Below are 17,036 nucleotides of genomic sequence, written 5' to 3'. Positions count from 1 at the left end.
GGTGTTGAGCCGCGGGCGAAGAATGCGGAGGGCGCTTTGGCGGGTGGGCTTGGGGCTGCGGGTGCGGGTGCGGGTGCGGGTGCTGGTGCTAATGAGGAGGAGGAGGGGTCGTCTTGCTGCCCTTCTGCCCCCGACACCGGCACAGGCGCGGCGTCATTCTTGTGCTGCTGCGGGAAGGCGGATTCGGGTTCCTCTGGGTACTCAAACTCGGTAGTGACGTACCTGACCAGCGCGCTCAGGATCTTCTCGTCTACGGCTCTTTCGCCGATGGTTTTTCCGCGCAGCTCGATTAGGCGCTTTTGCGCCAGGATGATCTCGTTCCAGGGCGTGGCCGGTGGGGGGATGGAGGCCGCGACTGTGAGGTAGTTGTCCCAGATGCGGGGGGAGGAGTGTTTGAGGGTAGCGGCGCGGCGGAGGGCGTGGAGGGCGTCGTGGCGGAATTTGTTGGGGTGAGGTGCTCGGCCTGTGTCTTTGGTTGATAGGGTTTGTGCTGGGCTGGTGGGTTCGTCTTTGTTTGTTGTTGTGTCCGAGGCTGAGGAGGGCAGAGTCGCGTCTTCTTTTTGTGTCTCTTCGGTTTTTGCTTCGGCTTCGGCTTCGGCTTCGGCTTCTGGTAGACGAAGCAGCGCTGCTGCGAGATTGCTCCACGCTTCCGCATCATCTGCTTCGAGCTGGACGGTGCGAGTAAAGCTCTCGACAGCGCCTTGGAAATCTTCGAGTTCGAGTTGCACGCACCCGAGTGCGAACCAGGTGCTGGCATTGAGACGGCTGACTTCGAGGGATTTAGCGTAGGCCTCTGCTGCCGCCGGGTAGTTCTTCTTGCGAACATGGTACCGGCCTAGAGAGCGTTGGGCACGGGAGTAGCGCCCCTTCGATACGGTCCATGCACGCTCGTAGTGATGTGGGGAGTTTTCTAGATCACCAAGGATGCAGAAGAGGCGAGGTGCGTCTGGTGGGAGTATATCTCTTTCTGCACCAGTAAAGTTTTGGTCGTCTCCTTCCTCTTCAGACGTCGGCTGGAAGAGCAGTTTCCGTATCACTTGAATTGCTTTTGCTTCGTTGTTGGTGGCTGCGAGGCATAGTGCAACCTCGGCGTGCATCTGCAGTCTTTCATAAATCTCCAAGGCCGTCTTCAGCCCACCCATACTGACCCAGCGAGCAGCGAGCTCGGCTTCCAGTTCCCACCGTAGGGGTGGATGAAGCTGATAAATATACTTCAGGCGCTCCGCTACAGAAGCCGTCTCCGAAGGTCTGGCCGCTGGAAGGAAGGAGGTTGGTTCTGAAGTAGAGGATGATTGGGACCGGAATTGTGGCCTCTCCTGCAAGGTAGGCAATGGAGACTGGGTCCCAGGCTCGTCAAGGCCAGCTTCGCCCACAGCTGAGTTGGATGATTTGGTCGCTTTCGTTTCGACAATGACTTGGTCGACTAACGCTTGTAGTTGGAGAAGCCCGCGCTCAGCGGTTCGAGAACGGTAGCCCTCGATTCGGCTGCGAACGAGGAGGGCTTGTGTATAGACCTGCCAATTTGAAGAGCCACCTTCTAGCACACGGGTCGCATATGGAAGTGTCTCTTCTCGTGTCAAGCCATCGGATGGTGAGGTATTGGAGATGGATGACGCGATCTGAAGGAGAATGATGGAATCGAATGGAGACAGTAATGGCTGTGCGGCTGGATCGAGCTCAGCTAGTGAAGGAAGTAAAGATGTATTATCCGAGATGACTTCTGGTAAGAGCTTTGGTGGGACGAAATGTATCGATTCGAGCAATGTGTCGTCATCCAGAGGGATGTTCTCTGGCTTCTTGAACGATGGAACGATGGGCGATCCTGGACGCCTCTGGTCGTTAACTTGAGAAGCCGGGATTGTTTCACTGCTTCCTTGTCGAGGACTAGGTTGGGCAATATCGGCTGGGGCAGATGGAGTCGGAGGATCCTTCCGACTTCCTTTCCTCGGAGACGACTCTTCCACTTCTTCTGCCCTGCTTTTCGCGAGGACCACGAGTTGGCTGATGTCTCGATCTTGGAACTTAGTCCTCTTCCCCAAAGCGCCAGTCAGAGCAAAATCGAATCCCCTGAGTTTGGCGGCTTTAGCAAGATGTGTCCTGGCTTTGACATCATTCCCGTAGTAGATGTCAATGACGGCTTTCTCGACAAGGAATTCAACGAAGTGATACTCTGCCGAAGCGCCATGAAACATCAGTCGCGATCTAAGTTGTCCCTCAAGCACCTCTGCGTCATTATAAATCTGATCTCGAAGAGAGTCGCTCGGTCCAGAAAGGAGCTTCTGATGCCAGAAATTAATTCTCATACGGGCACGGTGGCCATTGAACCCTTCACATAGTTCATCGTTGCTCACGATGGTCTTACCCACCCAGAAAAGCTCGATATCCGGAATGAGAGGATAGACAGCCTCTCCCTCGACACTGAGGCTTGCAAACATCTGCTTCCTGAGATCGGCCACCGAGCTTTGATAATTCTGGGGAAAGACAACATCTTTCGGTTCAAAATCCAATGGTGGGCCAGTGACATTTGACTGTAGAAAAGCTTCCAGAGAGGTGTAGCCAAGTTTCAAGAGCGACAAGTGGTTTGCAGGATTGCGAATGAGAAATGCAAGCCGTGCAGCAAATCCAGTCGTAAAGAGTAGACGGTCTTCTAATGCAGCTTCATATCCGAATATCTTTTGCGAAAATGGGTCTTTCAAGATCTCCAAGAATGAAATCCCGGTTCGTGGTAAAGGGTAGAGCTTTTCCATTGCGCAATATGACTTCCACCATCAGGGTGAACACAGTCATTATCTGTCCTACACTAGTCGGAATTCTCGTGATATTGCTGGTGGAAGGTCAACTTCATGTCGATGCCTGGCGAGATCTTAACCTAGAGCCTGGAATTCCGGGTAAAAGGTACCGGGGTACTGTCATCTTTGCCTACTTCTCGTTTCCCAAAGTCAGGCGAGCAGCGGGCAAGAGGTAACAAGAGGAACAAGAGTTGTAAGTTGCTGGCGTCCGTCGCGTTATAGTCACAGTTAGCTGCTTCAAGTGCTTGTCAAGTTACTTTGTTACAGGAAGTACAGAGGTTAGAACAGCTTTGCAAATGGCCTGCTTGGCATCGATATGAGAGCTCTCCTTGAATCGTAGGGTACATTGCAAGCCAGTAGATGACAGCCTCAATGGGCGGTAGAAGTCATGATATCCAGCCCAGAAGAACAACAATCGCTAAATTGCAGAGGAAAAAAACCTCCAAAAACAAGACCNNNAAAAAGCCTCAAGCCTTTCCAGCAGCCATTGCCCTTACTTTCCGTTGGCGAAATTGCTCTCGAAACTGCATCCTTTCCCATGTACCATAGCCGACAACAGAGAGGAATACCAGCGTCCAGACTGAGGTGATGATTAACCCGACTGGGAATATACCGAGAGTGGTGCCAGGAAGCGTAAACTCGCCCGCTTTTTCGGCGGCGGCGGTGGCGGCGGGGCCTTGAAAGATACCTGAGACGAAGAAGATCATAGATGAGCTGGTCAGATTCGTTGACGCCTTGGAGTCGCCACCTTTATCTGCACCAAGCTGTATCGTAGGAATTAGGAGGGCCATCAGATCATTGCTACGTACCAATCAGCAGAATCTTGTAGAACATAGGGACCTGCACTCACTCAGTCAACTTGGTCAGAGTCAACCCACCACTGACCTGGCCTACAAACAAAAAGGTTTGCAGCTCCGTCATGCTTCCAGGAGCTTGTCGACTTTCTAGTTCAGCTTCCCTCTTTGCATTCCGCATGCTTTGTGGAATAGTCGAGAACGCCGCATTAGGGTAACTCACTTGCACGCTAATGTCGGTTGACCTGATTCCTTCGAAAGCGCCTCTTGGTTGCATGAGCTGATACAGCCTGAGATCGGCTTCGAACACGCCAGTGTTGGTATTGAGAAATGGGATGTTGTAGCAGCCAAGAAGCCCAGCGTCGTTCGAGACACTCCCGATGTCGCCAAGTGCAGTACTACATGCCGCAGAGGTTGTGGCATCTATCTGTGCCTGGTCAATGCTTGACGGATCCGAACGGGTCAAGTTGGCAGCGGCGGATTGAGTTGGAGCGACCGGTGGTGGTTGGGGCATCCGTGCTACTAGGTGGCCCACTGTCATCTCATCAGCACCTCGATAGACCACCTCGTCCAACCTATGGATTCCTCGGGACAGAAGGCTGAGTGCATCGAATGTATCTTTGACGGCGAGCGCTGGCGAACACAGAACTATTAACAAGGTCAAGCGAGCAGGTGACTGGATGTGCATAGTGTGTTATGTTGTCCGAATAAGTAGTCCTGGCTATCTGACGAGATGAAAGTCGACTATTTGACCAAAAAAGATTGCTAGCAATGGTTGCCGTAAGCTATAACGTGGCCAGGGTGAAATTCCAAAGAGTGTGGGATGGGGACCTGCCCGATTATGAACTCGGTATCCAGAAAGCAAGCGTCTTCCTAGAATAAAAAGAGGGAACAGAATCAATATAGGATGAAGAAAGATCAACCCATGGCGGAGGGCGGTGGAGAGGGTGATGGATACGATCTGTAAGACAGACAACAGCAACGACGGTACGAGAAATCAAGACAGAACACCGATAACAATATCCGAAGGAACAGTTGTCGAGTACTACCGAGAAACGCGACATAGGAAGCATATCATTATTGGTGAGTCAAGCATAAAATCCCAAATCAAGGCCCTTCATTTGCACGCAGCCGTTTCGTTAGACATCAAGAGCAGCTGATATTCATGCTTCACGCGTCGAGAGCCACTCAGCGTTATTAAATGGCGCACTGGGATTCTGGAAGGAAACATGAAATTGCTCGCAGACGTTTGAGCAGGCCTATGTGGAGGCGGCTGTTCATGCACGTCCGTATTCCCGTATTCCCGCGGGATGATGACGACGAATGTTTTAGTGGACTGTGACCATGGAGCCAGACTTTGGCCGTAGGATGGGATGATGCATGATCTCGTTGGCGCTCAAGAGGTCGCAGTGTTGGAAGGCCAGAGCGTCAGGAGGAGGCGAAGGCTGAGGCTTGAGACCATCATGAAACATCTGGTGATCAAGATCGGACGACATCCCAGAACCGGTTAGCGGGGTACGTATTGTATTGGCTTTACTACTACATACTAATGTACTGTAATGTTCTGAAACTTGTTTCAACACAGCTGGAAACCCTCTTTAACCATTCATTCAATGTATTGCTCTGCTCTCTCTTGCTTGCAATGCCCATCATGTCAGCGATGCGGAGAAAGTAATCATCATGTTAAGTTCTAGATACCGATGCTGAATCGGGCCGAAGGGGCCTCAGGCAGAACCTAGGACGTGCACTTTCACGGAGCAGGGAGAGTAGAGACTCGGTAATTACCCTGTCGAGGGATAGCATGATACAGCTGTCTGGAGGATGTTGTACTTGAGTGCTCGCCATCTTTGATGTCAGCATGGCTTTCGATACCACTCCCGACTTTGGTATCGTTCTTTGCCTTCATAGCAGTCCTTAACCTCGATACCACTTATGAGTCTTGATATCAGTGACTAGGTAATGCAATACACGCATCAAACACGCAACCTCAACATTGTGATGGTCGTCATGCAAGTCAACATCACAGCTCAAGCAAACATCACTCGTCCCCACTTCTGACCAGCTTGAGAAAGTCACGCACTTTGCCCAGTTCCACATGCTCCTTCTGCTCACTCAAGACGGCTTGAAGCAGACTCTCCATCATATCATCCACCTTGTCTGCCTCCACACCAGTACAGATGCTCACTATCTTTCTGTACCGCTCTTCCAACTCCTGACCCATTCCTCTTAGCTTGTTTGCTCGAGCCTCCAGATCGGCATTGTGCTGCTGGTATGCCGCTGTCCTCCCGCTCAGTACCTCTGCTCTCTCCAGTAAAGACAGGAACTTCTTCTGTTCGGGAGACAAGGGGCCGTTCAGATCGATGTTCTCTTCGTCGTCTGGGAACAACTGCTCGACTAAAGGAAGGAGTCCGTCAAAATCAAGACCTTTGTCAGCTTCGCCAACCACGACATGTTCTGGCATGCCGTTGGATAGATGTCCGTTGGACTGCGAAAGCTGGCCTTTGAGCTCAGCATTGGATCGCTTGAGGTTTGCGATTTTCTGTTCTAGTTCATGCTCTTCGCGAGATTTGGCCTGTAACTCATGTAGCCTCTCCTTGGCCTTGGCCAGAGCCATGCCCTCATCTCTGAGGCGGCGGGTTTTCCGGTTAAGCTCATCTTGCTTTTCTTGAAGCTCGCTACTGAGCATAACATCTGCTTCCGTGAAAGCCTTCTGCACCGCTACAGAACATAGGTTAGCTAAAGCCTCAAACTAGATCATACATGACTCACAAGTCAGTATTTCAGACTGAGTGTCTGCGAACGACGTTTGAGACGAAGCAGAAGCGCCTTGGAAACTGGAGTTCGCAAACAAATGTGGTGGTGGGGGTGGAGGCTGAGGCTGAGGCGCATCTGCCTCGTCTTCTTTTACGACACCAAAGTCGATAGGAGCTAGCCCTCCATCATTGGCGATTTGAGTGTTAGCCCCAAGCTCAAGGAGTTGTTTGATGATAATCTTCGTGCTGGTTCTTGCTGCCAGGTTAAGAGCAGTATCTCCAGATTTATCTCGCACATCCACAATCTTTGACATGAATCGTATCAGATCCATCGATTTCCGCCCTCTTGTACCGTCGTAGTCATACGCATCAAACGACTGATCTTGAGAGCTTGTGTTGCTATCTGGCCGAACCACATATTCAAGCAACGATTGAAGATAGTACAGTCCAACATCAGCCCGACCTTGCATGGCCGACGAGACAGCAATATGGTGGAGTAAAGTGCGGCCCCTTTTGTCTCTCACCTCGATACTAGAGCCTAAGAATTCGAGCAGTTCAGGGAATGTGAGATTATCCTTGTTGTTCCGTACTTGACAAGCTGCGACAAGAGGAGTCTCCCCTCCGCTGTTGGTGCGGCAGACGTTAAAGCCTTTCGCGATCAGCTGCTTGATCAGTGGAATATGAGCCAGTCTTGCTGCCCAGTGCAGAGCCGTATTACCAGAGTCATCAAGCGGCATTTCCAGTTCTCGAGTGGTCAAGGTCAGGAATGCCGGTTCGTTGGAGAAATCCGTCCGAGATAAATCGTAGAAGAGAGCCGTGAGATGCTGTTTCTTGTTTTCTTCTTCCGGACCTCCAACAGTAGGAAGAGGTGGCAGCCCGACAACCGACTCTGGAAGAGGTGCAAAAGATTGATTCTGGTGTGACATGAAAGAATCATTAGGTTCGGTAGTGCCATCCAGCATCGAGGTATCGAGGCCTGGGTCCACTGTGGTCATGAAGGAGTTCTGCGGAGATGGACGAATTCTCTTGCGTGGTGGCTCTTGTCCTTCGATGCCGTTTGGGTAATCAGCATAATTGGTTCCATACGTGAAGGAGCCAGCATTGTTGGCTGAGAAGCTGTCCTGCGACGGCATGCTGTGCATGCTCTGTTGGCTGCCTCCTTGGGGTAATGAATCTTGGCTGTTCTGGAATTGATGTGATGGTCGAGCTGGCCCAACTGAACGACGACCGTCCATGCCACGTGCAGGTGACTCGAATCGTGTCTGACTGAGGGCGTTGACAGCATTTGCTGCAGTGGTTGACATATTCTTGAAATAGGTTCCGTTTGATCCTTGACTTGGGGCACGGCCATCCATTCCATTATACATGCGTTTTCGTTGTGCTGCCATCGCTTGCTCTTTGGTAGGAGTCTCCAACCTATTCTGCGTCGAGGTAGTCCCGTCTGTGCGTAAGTCATACTCAAGTAGAGGCCTCAGCAGCTCTTCTACCCCATATTGACGACAAAACTCAACTCCTCGTTGGTAGTTGATCCACGTTCCTTGATACTTGCCATAACCCCCCTGAACCTTCTCGTGCTCGCCACTCTGAACCTCCTTATCGAGGACTTTGGTACGCTTCCCTTTGTCAACACCAGCTACCTTTAGAATTTGGGTCGCGTTGAGCCATGAGTCATCTCGCCTTCTCATGATAACAGTGCCATTGACTACCATCTCATACACCGGGACATTAGAATAGACAGCCTATATGACATGAGTGGCTGGCACAAGAATGCAACGCTGAATCCCGCTTACCGTATAGATTTGAGGCTCGGCATCTTGTCCATAGTAGGAAGCTGACGATTGTGGATGCCCGTTTACGTCTCCATACTGCCCAAAACTGCCACCCTTGAGGACTACTCCATTCATTGCTGAGCCGCTGTTCACGTTGAACGACAAATTGTGTTGCGGTGTTGCGCGTGGTGGAGGTGGTGTGGCAGACGGGGTCAAAGCGACAGATCTAGAGCTGTCAAACGAATGAAGTGCCGACTGACCGAATGAATCATTCATGGACGATGTATTTTCGTGTGTTGCGAAAGAGGGTTGAGGATGGGGATAGACCGGAGTCTGCACGGTCGAGGCCATGGGGGCCACAGGACACTGGGATCCAAAAATTAGCCATGAAACGGATGCAATACAACCCAGATCGAAGTATAGACAGTCCACGGGTCAACATCTAGAGCGAGAAGGGTAGCATCTGTATCGGCCATAGGCGCTCAAATGAGAATCTGCACACACTTTAGGAAGTCTCACCTACAGCTGGGCGCGGCGCAAAATCTTCGCAAATGACCTTGTCGCTGAAACCTCAGACAATGACGATATTCATCTTCCTGTCAGCTGCCGAGCGATATCTTTGAACATCCAAATGTGAGGTGAAATTCAGTCCATGATGTTGCGGAGGTCGGTAGTGTTCAATTTGGTGATAGACATTAGTGGGCCGAAGCCTGAATGCGCGGGGCGCGGTCGCGCGTCTCCGGCTAAGACTCCCAATTCAGACCCGGCTAAACCTTCTGGTTGGGTTAGTTAGTAGGATAATATGAAAAGTCCTGACCATCAGTGGGATTGCTCCCAACCAGCCAGCCAGCGGTTATCTCTTCCGCTGGGTCTCTTCCGCTGGGTCTCTTCCGCTGGGTCTCTTCCGTTGAAGCATCCTGCCCTGGCCCTCAGCCCACTGCAGTTGATGGCCCTGCCTTTAACGAATGCCTTGCATCTTTATAGGGCACTTCTGCGAGAGTGTACTTATCTTCCTGATTCACAGGCTCGGACATATCTTCGTGACCATGTGATTCATTCCTATCGAAAATATCTGCCACGGAACCAACAGCAGAGAAAAGAGCTACCACTTCGCCGGCAGGTGACCCTGCTGCACCGTGGCCGCAAAGGACTCTCTGTTCTGCGGAGGGCCAACGAAGGCTATCTTAAGCCTCTGCAGAATGTACTCTCCTTAGCTTATGGTCGGAAGGGAAGACGACGCCGGAAGCTTATGGATGAACTCATGCAAGATGACATTCCCCGTGATCACGAGGGTGGCCATGCGCCTTCAGATCCTCAGAAATACTCCAGGGATTGGTTGCCATCCTCAGCGGTGATGGCTTTGCTGCGCAGCCAATCCATGAACACAGAGCATCTGGACAGGGTAGTGACGGGGCCGACCAAGTTGAAGCCTAAGCCTGCCATACCTGAGCAGAATACATGGGGGCATCAGATGCCCGAGAAGCGTGTCAAGAATTTGATGCGGAAATGGTATGCGAAGCAGCTTGATCGATTACTACCTCCATTACCAGAACGCGAGTTTGAGCGCCTACAAGATTTGTCGCACGGAAAGATAGGCACAGACGACGGTCCCGTTCCTAGAAGGAGGAGAGTGGTGGCTCCTTCAGCAGAAACACCTTCAATGGTAAACGAAATGCTCCTCCTAGGAGGACCTCAGAAGTCACATACCTTTGCAGCTTACGTTCACGGCCGTCCCCACCGGCTCACACCGCGGCTGCTGCAGAGAATGTGGCTGAATATTCTTCATCACGTTCCAATGATGACCAGAAATGCTTCAAAGGATAGGTGGGAAGTAAAGTGGACTGTGAAAGGAAGAGCACGACCACAAGTCAGCGAAGTAGCAAGTGATTATCTAGAGGCACTGTTCGGTATCCACTGACATGAATTGGTCTACTACGTTCGATAAATGTGGTCATGTTCACCGCATCCAGAATGCGGCAAGGGTTGGTTTCTGATGAACCTCGATAGCGGCACAAGTATTGGAAGCAGGCAGCAAGACCTTATATTAGCTGCCTGGGCTGATGCGAAGTTACAGTTGATGGCTGTTAACCATCGAGGGTAGCGTACGTATTTCCCTCTTGCAAGACCCGGTGGGTTAATGATAGCACTACCAATACATGGTTGATCCTAGCTAAATTGGAGCAGCGATCTACATACCAGGCACTAGAAGTGTGTATTCGTCCCGAACTACGTTCGTCTCCAACCAAGATTGAGGCCTCGACCATGTTCCGGCACAACAGCCCAACCATCATCTGATGTCGACCCTACAGAGGAGGATGAGGACGACAGCTCCAGCATCTCCAACCCTTCCTCCATCCTACCCAGCCACTCCTCAACCGAATCACAAACACTACTTCCCTCAAACCTTTCCCCATGATCTAGCCTCTCTAACAGCTCAATATCGCCCAACCGCACAGAACACCCTCGGCTCAGATATGCTTCAGTCTCCCTCTCATACTCCTCGACAAATCTCTGCTCAGCAGCAGGAGCGGTGTCAGACAACATTTCTCGTTTCTGGACGTTGGCCGAGATATCTTTCTCATCTTCAAGCCCTCGGTGGTCGACCGCAGCATCAGTCCTCCATACTCCAACCGCGTTGTGTCGGCCGGCTTTCAGCCCCTTGGCGCCACCTCCATGGTAGCCTTTGATGTCGTTATAGTGGTACCAGTTCTGGCTTCGCTTCTTGCCTTTGGACTTGAGCTGGGCGCGGGATGAGGAGCGGGTGTCGCGGTAGTCCATCGCCTGAGGTGCTCGGATGATGTGCTCGGGGGCTGCGTCGCGTGGGCTGAGATTGAAGATGTTTCAAATATTGCCCTGAGATCGAACGAAGATTGTTTGTGTCTTCCTTGTTCACTTGACAGCATGACAATGTTTGTGTCGCTATACCCTGCGCTGTCTGGATTCCGCTTCGCTATTCCCCCAATCTCTTATCTCTCCAGGAAGGAAGGAAGAAGAAGACGAAGCTCGAATGTTGTACACGGCCTGGATGGAGGAACGACAGGGAAGTCCAAGGCGTATGAAATGCGAGATACTTATGTTCACCTTCATTCCCGGACATCTGGTTTAGCTATCCGAATCCATCCTAATCGAGTATACGGGGCCAACTCAACCGGGATCTAGAGTCCTGTTGTGACTCGTTCCCAATCACAGTTCATAGCCAAGATGATAGATGACGAATACATGCCTCCCAGCAGCAGGACTACTGTGTACTGATGAGCGAAGCTTGACGTCTGGAGTACCGAATTCCTGAGGTCTCTCTCATCTGGACACTCCGAACAGCACTGATCATCGCGTGGACTACCCATCTACCAGTGCTTCCCTACCTCGTCTCCAGATCAATCTTCCTCTTGAGCCAGCCACAGAAGCTTTCGAAAAGCACGTGATCTTGTCCCTGGAGCCAACGCAGCATCACCACCACTCCTCCCTCACCCATCTCCTTGCCCTTCTCCTCGTTCTCCCTCCCTCTCCGCGACGAGCGCGATAACCTGATCTTGAAGACGAGTTCCGGCTCCTTCTCCTCATCTCCGTCTTCGTCCCCGTCATCCTCACTCGGGTCCCTCATCTCCTCATCTTCTTCCTCGAGCTTGAGCTTCTTCATCTTCATCTCTTGTTCTTTCCGCCTCCTCGCCTTCCTGCTCCAGCAATCCCCATTCTCGGCGATACCAAGGCCAATACCCAATGCGGGCTTCCACTGCCACCGCAGATCCAGCTTACCGATCTCGGGGTCCACCCTCCTCCCCACTTCTTGCACTCCACCCGCAGCATGTTGGACCTCGAATTCAAACTCAGCAGGGAATGGTAATAGACCCCACTCCAGCACCTCCTCTTCATGGCTCCCGTCTTCCTCCCCTTTCTTCTTCTTCCCACCAACAGCACCGCTGTTAGCACAAGCGCTAGCGCTAGCAGCTCTGACCGCCCTCCCGCCAACCCCCCTCGCAACCGCACTCGCCGGCCTATACCCGCCCAAGCTCCAAGCAACGCCCCAGCGCCTCGTCTTGCCCCCCGGGTGCACAAACTCCTTGACCGCCCAGTTCCGGCAGCCCGCCTTCCTCAGCCTCTCCACCACGATTCCCACACTGCTGAGTTTCCCCAGCATGCTACTCCACCACTGCACTTTTGTGCGCACAGTGCGGTTCTCCTGTTGTACAGAGAGGGATTGGTGGATCAGGCGGGTGACGAAACCGACTTCGCCGCCGGGGGTGATCATTTCGGAGGCGGAGCCGGTGCAGACGGAGTTGGGCGGACGAGATTTGGCGGATGCGGAGGTGAGGAGGGAGTGTTGGGACGAGTGGAAGGGGGGGTTGGTCATGAGGAAGTCGATTCTAGAGACGTTTTCTTTGTTCAGTCCACATGTTCTCGAGACTCATCCTGCGAATAACGCGTCATTGAACATAGAGAGGGAAACTTGTGGTTATGCTCCATTTTAAAGCTGTGAATGATTGAGAGAAATACCTTTCAAACCTCTCCAGCACGCTTTCCGGTACCAGTGGAGCGTGCTTCCCACCAGCATCTTCGACCTTGAGGACTTGGATCCTGTCTTCCAGACCATTTCGAGCGACGTTCCGTCTGGCGTAGTCGAAGGATTTGTCGTCGGCCTCTGTGGCGATGAACCTCCAGTTGGGTCGCTGGCGGCAGCCTAAGAGAGGGTAGATGGCTGATGCGCCGGTGCCACTGGAGCCATGTCAGCTCTACCTCCGCTTTTGCATTTCAACTACAAGGTATACGTGTGCGCTTGGGAGAAAGGGCTTCCCAAAGTGAGAGGAGAAGATGTGCTTGCTAATGTAGGGGCCTTACATGTCTACCCCGACGACTTCTCGTCTTGGGTCATAGCTTTCTCGATAGTCATCGCTGGTTGAATCGAGGAGGTCTTGCAGCCAGATGATGTAGTTGAACCTATTTTTCTCACTTGCCCATTAGTGTACTTTTTCCTGCTTCTTACGATTTGTACCAACCTGGAAAGGGGTGGCAGATTTTTGACTTGAAGGGGGAGGTTGATGCCCACCTGTTCGGAACCTAGTTGCAGCATATTGGGGAATTGTCAGCCTCCGTCGATATGATGCCCTATCCCACCCCCTCTCTAGAAGGTGCGAGCCCTACAGGAGGACAAAGCCGGTCATTCGGCAACTCGATATCGATCTCAAAATCCCGATGGAGAAGTGACTTGGTCAATTGTCTGGCCGTGGAAAACAGCAGAAAGATCAGCAAGCGCTCCCACAGCCTGGATCGAAGGAATGGCTCGCGACGAAACGAAATCCACCTTCTTTAGCAGAGGTACATCATTGACTAACAAAGGACAGATAACGCAGAAGAGAGTACCAAGAGTAGAGAGATCATACAGGACACTTTCTGGATCTGAAAAGTCAAGCTGCTTGTTCGGCTTCAATCTAATGGTGGTGTTAGTGACCTTGTTCGAGATACAGAAGGACCGGTATCAGCTAGACTAGGTATAGAATACTTCTTCGCAAAGGCCGGATCCTGTAATGCCAATTCGGTAAAGTCGACATCGTGCTCGTAGATGTCTCTTGGTGGAGGGGACATTCAGACTACGCTCTTGATATTGCCTAGGGGAAGGGAAAGTGGTGTAGTTCTTAGTGGACTAAGTAAGAGAGGCGGAATGCTGGACGCTTGGTATATACTCTACTGCCGGAGCTATTACTGAAGAGGGATAGATCTGGGTCCAATCAAGGCCTGTAGACATATGTCGGCTTGGCAAAGGCCTAACGAGGTGCATGCACAGCAGCGTGGGTGAGTCATTCGGACGTCTACTCCACTTCTACCTTGCTATCAAGAGCTTGCTTGGGGCTGCATATTCTGCCGTTGGCTGTAACGAGCAACATCTATGGTAACCAGCTGTGTCACCGAGAGAAGAAGTGATTGCAGTGGATCTACCGATTTGACCGCAACTGTGCTTCCTTTCTAACTAGGCGACAGCATCTTGACATGTGACATCAAGCCTCACATCTACCCCCAATATCTACCTGTCTCTCGAGATGGCAACCGAGTACAACATGGCTGACTACGAAAGTGATGAGGATGGAGAAGAATTCATTAACTTACCGCCAGAACAGAACCTTTCCTCCACTGCTCTATTCCTTCAAAGTCTCCTGGCCTCCCACAACATACCCCACGCGATAACCGGGGGGTTTAGCCTTCGGTTGAGAGGCAGTGACCGGAAAGCTCGGCAGATAGATTTTGCAGTGCAGCCATCAGGAGGAATGAGGCAGCTCAAGGAAGTGCTGCGGCCTTGTCCTCGGTTAGCTTGTCTTAGACGCAGGTTTGCTGGAGTGTTGCATTCCCGGAATACTGATGTATTACCGTAGGGTACGGTATCCCAACATATGTGAAGGTATCATGAAGATCTTTGTCGAGACGGGACCCGGATTCGATGAATGTGCTGAATACAGAAGAATTGAGGTCGATCTAAAGGCACCAGGTAAGTTCTCCGCCATTATCCAATCCTGCAAGACTTCAGCTCATCTGCGTTTTCAAGGAATCGCAGGGAGTCCACTCGACCTGAGTAAATCCCGAGTCGAGATCACAGCTAAAATGCATGATGGCCGTAACGAGAAATTTACGTTACTGGATTTGTCCCATGCTCTGAACGGCAAATTGAAAGTACTCTATGAGCGTAGGTATGAGAGAGATTTCGAAGACGTCGCGTGGTTCTTTGCAAATTACCCGCAGGAGATCCGCAAGTTTAGCGGTGACCTCGATCAATATGGGTTGGGTGTCTTCTTCGATAGCCTGGGGGTTGATGAGAGGACGTCGTGGAGTGATATTGTCGCCGGGCTGGATGTTGATTGGGAGGGTAACGTCGAGCATGCAAAAGCTTCTGCTCTTTGACATATGCTTCTACATCGTCTGACGCGAGCATTGAATTATCCTCTCGTCAAAGCCTGGAAATCATCTCCTGTGTTGAAATGTGCTTAGCCGAACGAGTTTCGTCCAGAACGAGAACAACTTTACACCGGACCCTGAGAAATTGATGAAAAATGCAAATCTTTGTTTTACGAGATAGAAAGCGGCATCGAAGGGGTGAGCTTCGGAGTGAGTGCGGGGCAGACTTCACAATTGGCAATTACTCACGTGTCCAAAACTGATTCTGTCCAATTCCATCGTGTAGCTTGGAAACTCCATTGGAACGTTACAAATACGTAACATAATGAGGAAACTCTGCAGCGCTATTCGAGAGGGTTGCCTGTCGAAGCAACACAGATTTGTATGAAGAAAGAATTATCCTTTCAACTCTTCGCCGGACCAGCCCCCCGTTGACGAGCTTCCAAGTAACGCTGGACACCACTGTTGGAATTGCTGCTGAACATGGCTTTCAGCCACGAAGCTTCCGGTGAAGGTAACATGCCATGATGACAGCGACCTTCACACGCCAAATCCATTTAGCTGCACCTCTCCCTCAGCTCCTGCTCTGCTAACGTAACCCAAAGCCACATACCCATTTTAGCTTCCCAATAATTTGGCAATAGGGCTTGCGTCGAGCACCAGCCTTGAAGCTATGGCTCTATTGAGGTTTCTTCGTGCCTTGCTGGTTGGAACCACCAAGGTATCTCCGAAGATCAGTGGCCTCAACACCCTTCCTGCCCAAGCCCTTGACTGTTTCCCAGCCCTGTCTGACTGCTGGCGGCATGCTTTGATTCTGGACCTGTGCATCCACCCTTGCAATGGCCTGCGCAAATGCACCTTGCACGAACTGACTTTGAGCGTATCTGGCTCTCAGAAAGACGCTGTAGATAATGAGCAGCACCCAGGAGCCTTTGGTGAATGTGAAGGCGGACAGAAGAACGCGGAACCACAATCCGATCTCGAGAAGCGCAACGAGTGTCATGGAAGCATCATAATATTCCTTGACGAATTTGCCAATACTGTTTGCTAATGGAGACTGGCTGGACGAAGGTTTTGGTGAGTTGGGAGAGGATGGTGTGCCACCTGAAGGAGCACTCTTTGGTGGTTGAAAGGTGGGAATGATGTTCGTTCGTGTGTACGTAGCAACATGAAAAATAGAGTAGACTGTAAACGGAAGAAGAGCGAGGGGAATCTGACGAGAATAAAGCCAGATAAGTGCCATCACTGCAAAAGAACAACTGGGTTAGCGCAATTCGCAGAGAGGATAGGTGTCAACTTACGCAAATACTGAACATTCTCGTCAGCAGCCAGCATCAATGCACTCTGTTGTTTCGCCCCAGTATTCAAACGAGCTTTGTAGGCTTTGTAGACAACTATGCCATACGTCGCGGCTGCTGCAACAAAGGCAAGACGGTAGGAAGTCTGAGCCCATCTGGAATAGAAGTTGAAGGTGATGTAGGAGAAAAGGTATCGGATGACCGAAAGGAGTAGGGTCAGATGTCTGCACAATATCAGCAATCTGTGATACTAGATATGTCGAAAAGCTCCGAAAAGGCGGGCATTAAACACAATGGTCGGCTCCCAGAGGAAAAGAGTTTCGTGATCAGATAGCCATGATGCTAACTTGAATGCAGATATAGATGCTTACCCCAAGAACCATGCAAATCTGAGGATATTTGTTAGCTACCAACCGCTAATTCAATTTGCATTGAGCCTTACTGAAGAGTCTGTGCAAGCTTCTTGACACGTTCTGTCAAAGGAAGAGTTGAAGTAGGTGGGGGTGCCATTTTGAGCGCAGACGTAGAGAGCAGTCAAGAATTGAGACAAGCACAGTGTAGACTGAAAAGCTTCTCTCTGTGTAGGATAGAGACGTATTGTGAGTTGGTCAGGAAGTTTTTAAGACTAAAATTGTGCTCTGACGATGTTTGCGAAAGGTGGAAATGTGGTACTGTAGTGAGTTTGACCGCACAGTCCCAGATTTGGCACTCAAAACCGGTGGCTGAAATGGCGCCAAAAAAGAAGACGGTGCAATGA

At 51.1% G+C, this 17,036-nt stretch overlaps 9 protein-coding genes across 9 annotated transcripts; 2 read left to right on the top strand and 7 right to left on the bottom strand.

Annotated features, from left to right (window-relative positions):
* Nucleotides 1–88: 88 nt before the first annotated feature.
* EPUS_03376 (uncharacterized protein) lies at nt 89–2,747 on the bottom strand (the record flags this gene model as incomplete). The annotated part of the gene is made up of 2 exons (XM_007801934.1): nt 89–167; nt 223–2,747. 2 exons carry the CDS (start codon nt 2,745–2,747, stop codon nt 89–91), a joined length of 2,604 nt encoding a protein of 867 aa, XP_007800125.1.
* Nucleotides 2,748–3,256: 509 nt separating this feature from the next.
* EPUS_03375 (uncharacterized protein) lies at nt 3,257–4,271 on the bottom strand (the record flags this gene model as incomplete). The annotated part of the gene is made up of 2 exons (XM_007801933.1): nt 3,257–3,590; nt 3,640–4,271. 2 exons carry the CDS (start codon nt 4,269–4,271, stop codon nt 3,257–3,259), a joined length of 966 nt encoding a protein of 321 aa, XP_007800124.1.
* A 1,350-nt stretch (nt 4,272–5,621) lies between these two features.
* EPUS_03374 (uncharacterized protein) lies at nt 5,622–8,456 on the bottom strand (the record flags this gene model as incomplete). The annotated part of the gene is made up of 3 exons (XM_007801932.1): nt 5,622–6,301; nt 6,353–8,075; nt 8,127–8,456. 3 exons carry the CDS (start codon nt 8,454–8,456, stop codon nt 5,622–5,624), a joined length of 2,733 nt encoding a protein of 910 aa, XP_007800123.1.
* A 451-nt stretch (nt 8,457–8,907) lies between these two features.
* EPUS_03373 (uncharacterized protein) lies at nt 8,908–10,023 on the top strand (the record flags this gene model as incomplete). Its single annotated transcript, XM_007801931.1, has 1 exon — nt 8,908–10,023. The coding sequence occupies one exon, from the start codon at nt 8,908–8,910 to the stop codon at nt 10,021–10,023; it is 1,116 nt and encodes a 371-aa protein (XP_007800122.1).
* Nucleotides 10,024–10,331: 308 nt separating this feature from the next.
* Nucleotides 10,332–10,883, bottom strand: EPUS_03372 (uncharacterized protein; the record flags this gene model as incomplete). The annotated part of the gene is made up of 1 exon (XM_007801930.1): nt 10,332–10,883. One exon carries the CDS (start codon nt 10,881–10,883, stop codon nt 10,332–10,334), a length of 552 nt encoding a protein of 183 aa, XP_007800121.1.
* A 580-nt stretch (nt 10,884–11,463) lies between these two features.
* On the bottom strand, nt 11,464–13,170 carry EPUS_03371 (uncharacterized protein; the record flags this gene model as incomplete). The annotated part of the gene is made up of 4 exons (XM_007801929.1): nt 11,464–12,466; nt 12,597–12,815; nt 12,939–13,037; nt 13,097–13,170. 4 exons carry the CDS (start codon nt 13,168–13,170, stop codon nt 11,464–11,466), a joined length of 1,395 nt encoding a protein of 464 aa, XP_007800120.1.
* A 111-nt stretch (nt 13,171–13,281) lies between these two features.
* On the bottom strand, nt 13,282–13,682 carry EPUS_03370 (uncharacterized protein; the record flags this gene model as incomplete). Its single annotated transcript, XM_007801928.1, has 2 exons — nt 13,282–13,528; nt 13,600–13,682. The coding sequence occupies 2 exons, from the start codon at nt 13,680–13,682 to the stop codon at nt 13,282–13,284; spliced, it is 330 nt and encodes a 109-aa protein (XP_007800119.1).
* Nucleotides 13,683–14,134: 452 nt separating this feature from the next.
* Nucleotides 14,135–14,987, top strand: EPUS_03369 (uncharacterized protein; the record flags this gene model as incomplete). Its single annotated transcript, XM_007801927.1, has 3 exons — nt 14,135–14,397; nt 14,465–14,577; nt 14,635–14,987. The coding sequence occupies 3 exons, from the start codon at nt 14,135–14,137 to the stop codon at nt 14,985–14,987; spliced, it is 729 nt and encodes a 242-aa protein (XP_007800118.1).
* A 673-nt stretch (nt 14,988–15,660) lies between these two features.
* Nucleotides 15,661–16,789, bottom strand: EPUS_03368 (uncharacterized protein; the record flags this gene model as incomplete). The annotated part of the gene is made up of 4 exons (XM_007801926.1): nt 15,661–16,226; nt 16,283–16,503; nt 16,651–16,668; nt 16,722–16,789. The coding sequence occupies 4 exons, from the start codon at nt 16,787–16,789 to the stop codon at nt 15,661–15,663; spliced, it is 873 nt and encodes a 290-aa protein (XP_007800117.1).
* Nucleotides 16,790–17,036: the final 247 nt, after the last annotated feature.

The sequence above is a fragment of the Endocarpon pusillum genome (genome assembly GCF_000464535.1).
Source record: "Endocarpon pusillum Z07020 unplaced genomic scaffold scaffold1403, whole genome shotgun sequence".
In the NCBI taxonomy this organism is placed as follows: Eukaryota; Fungi; Ascomycota; class Eurotiomycetes; order Verrucariales; family Verrucariaceae; genus Endocarpon; species Endocarpon pusillum.
Note: the sequence above shows the minus strand (reverse complement) of the source record. Positions and strands in the feature narration are given on the sequence as shown.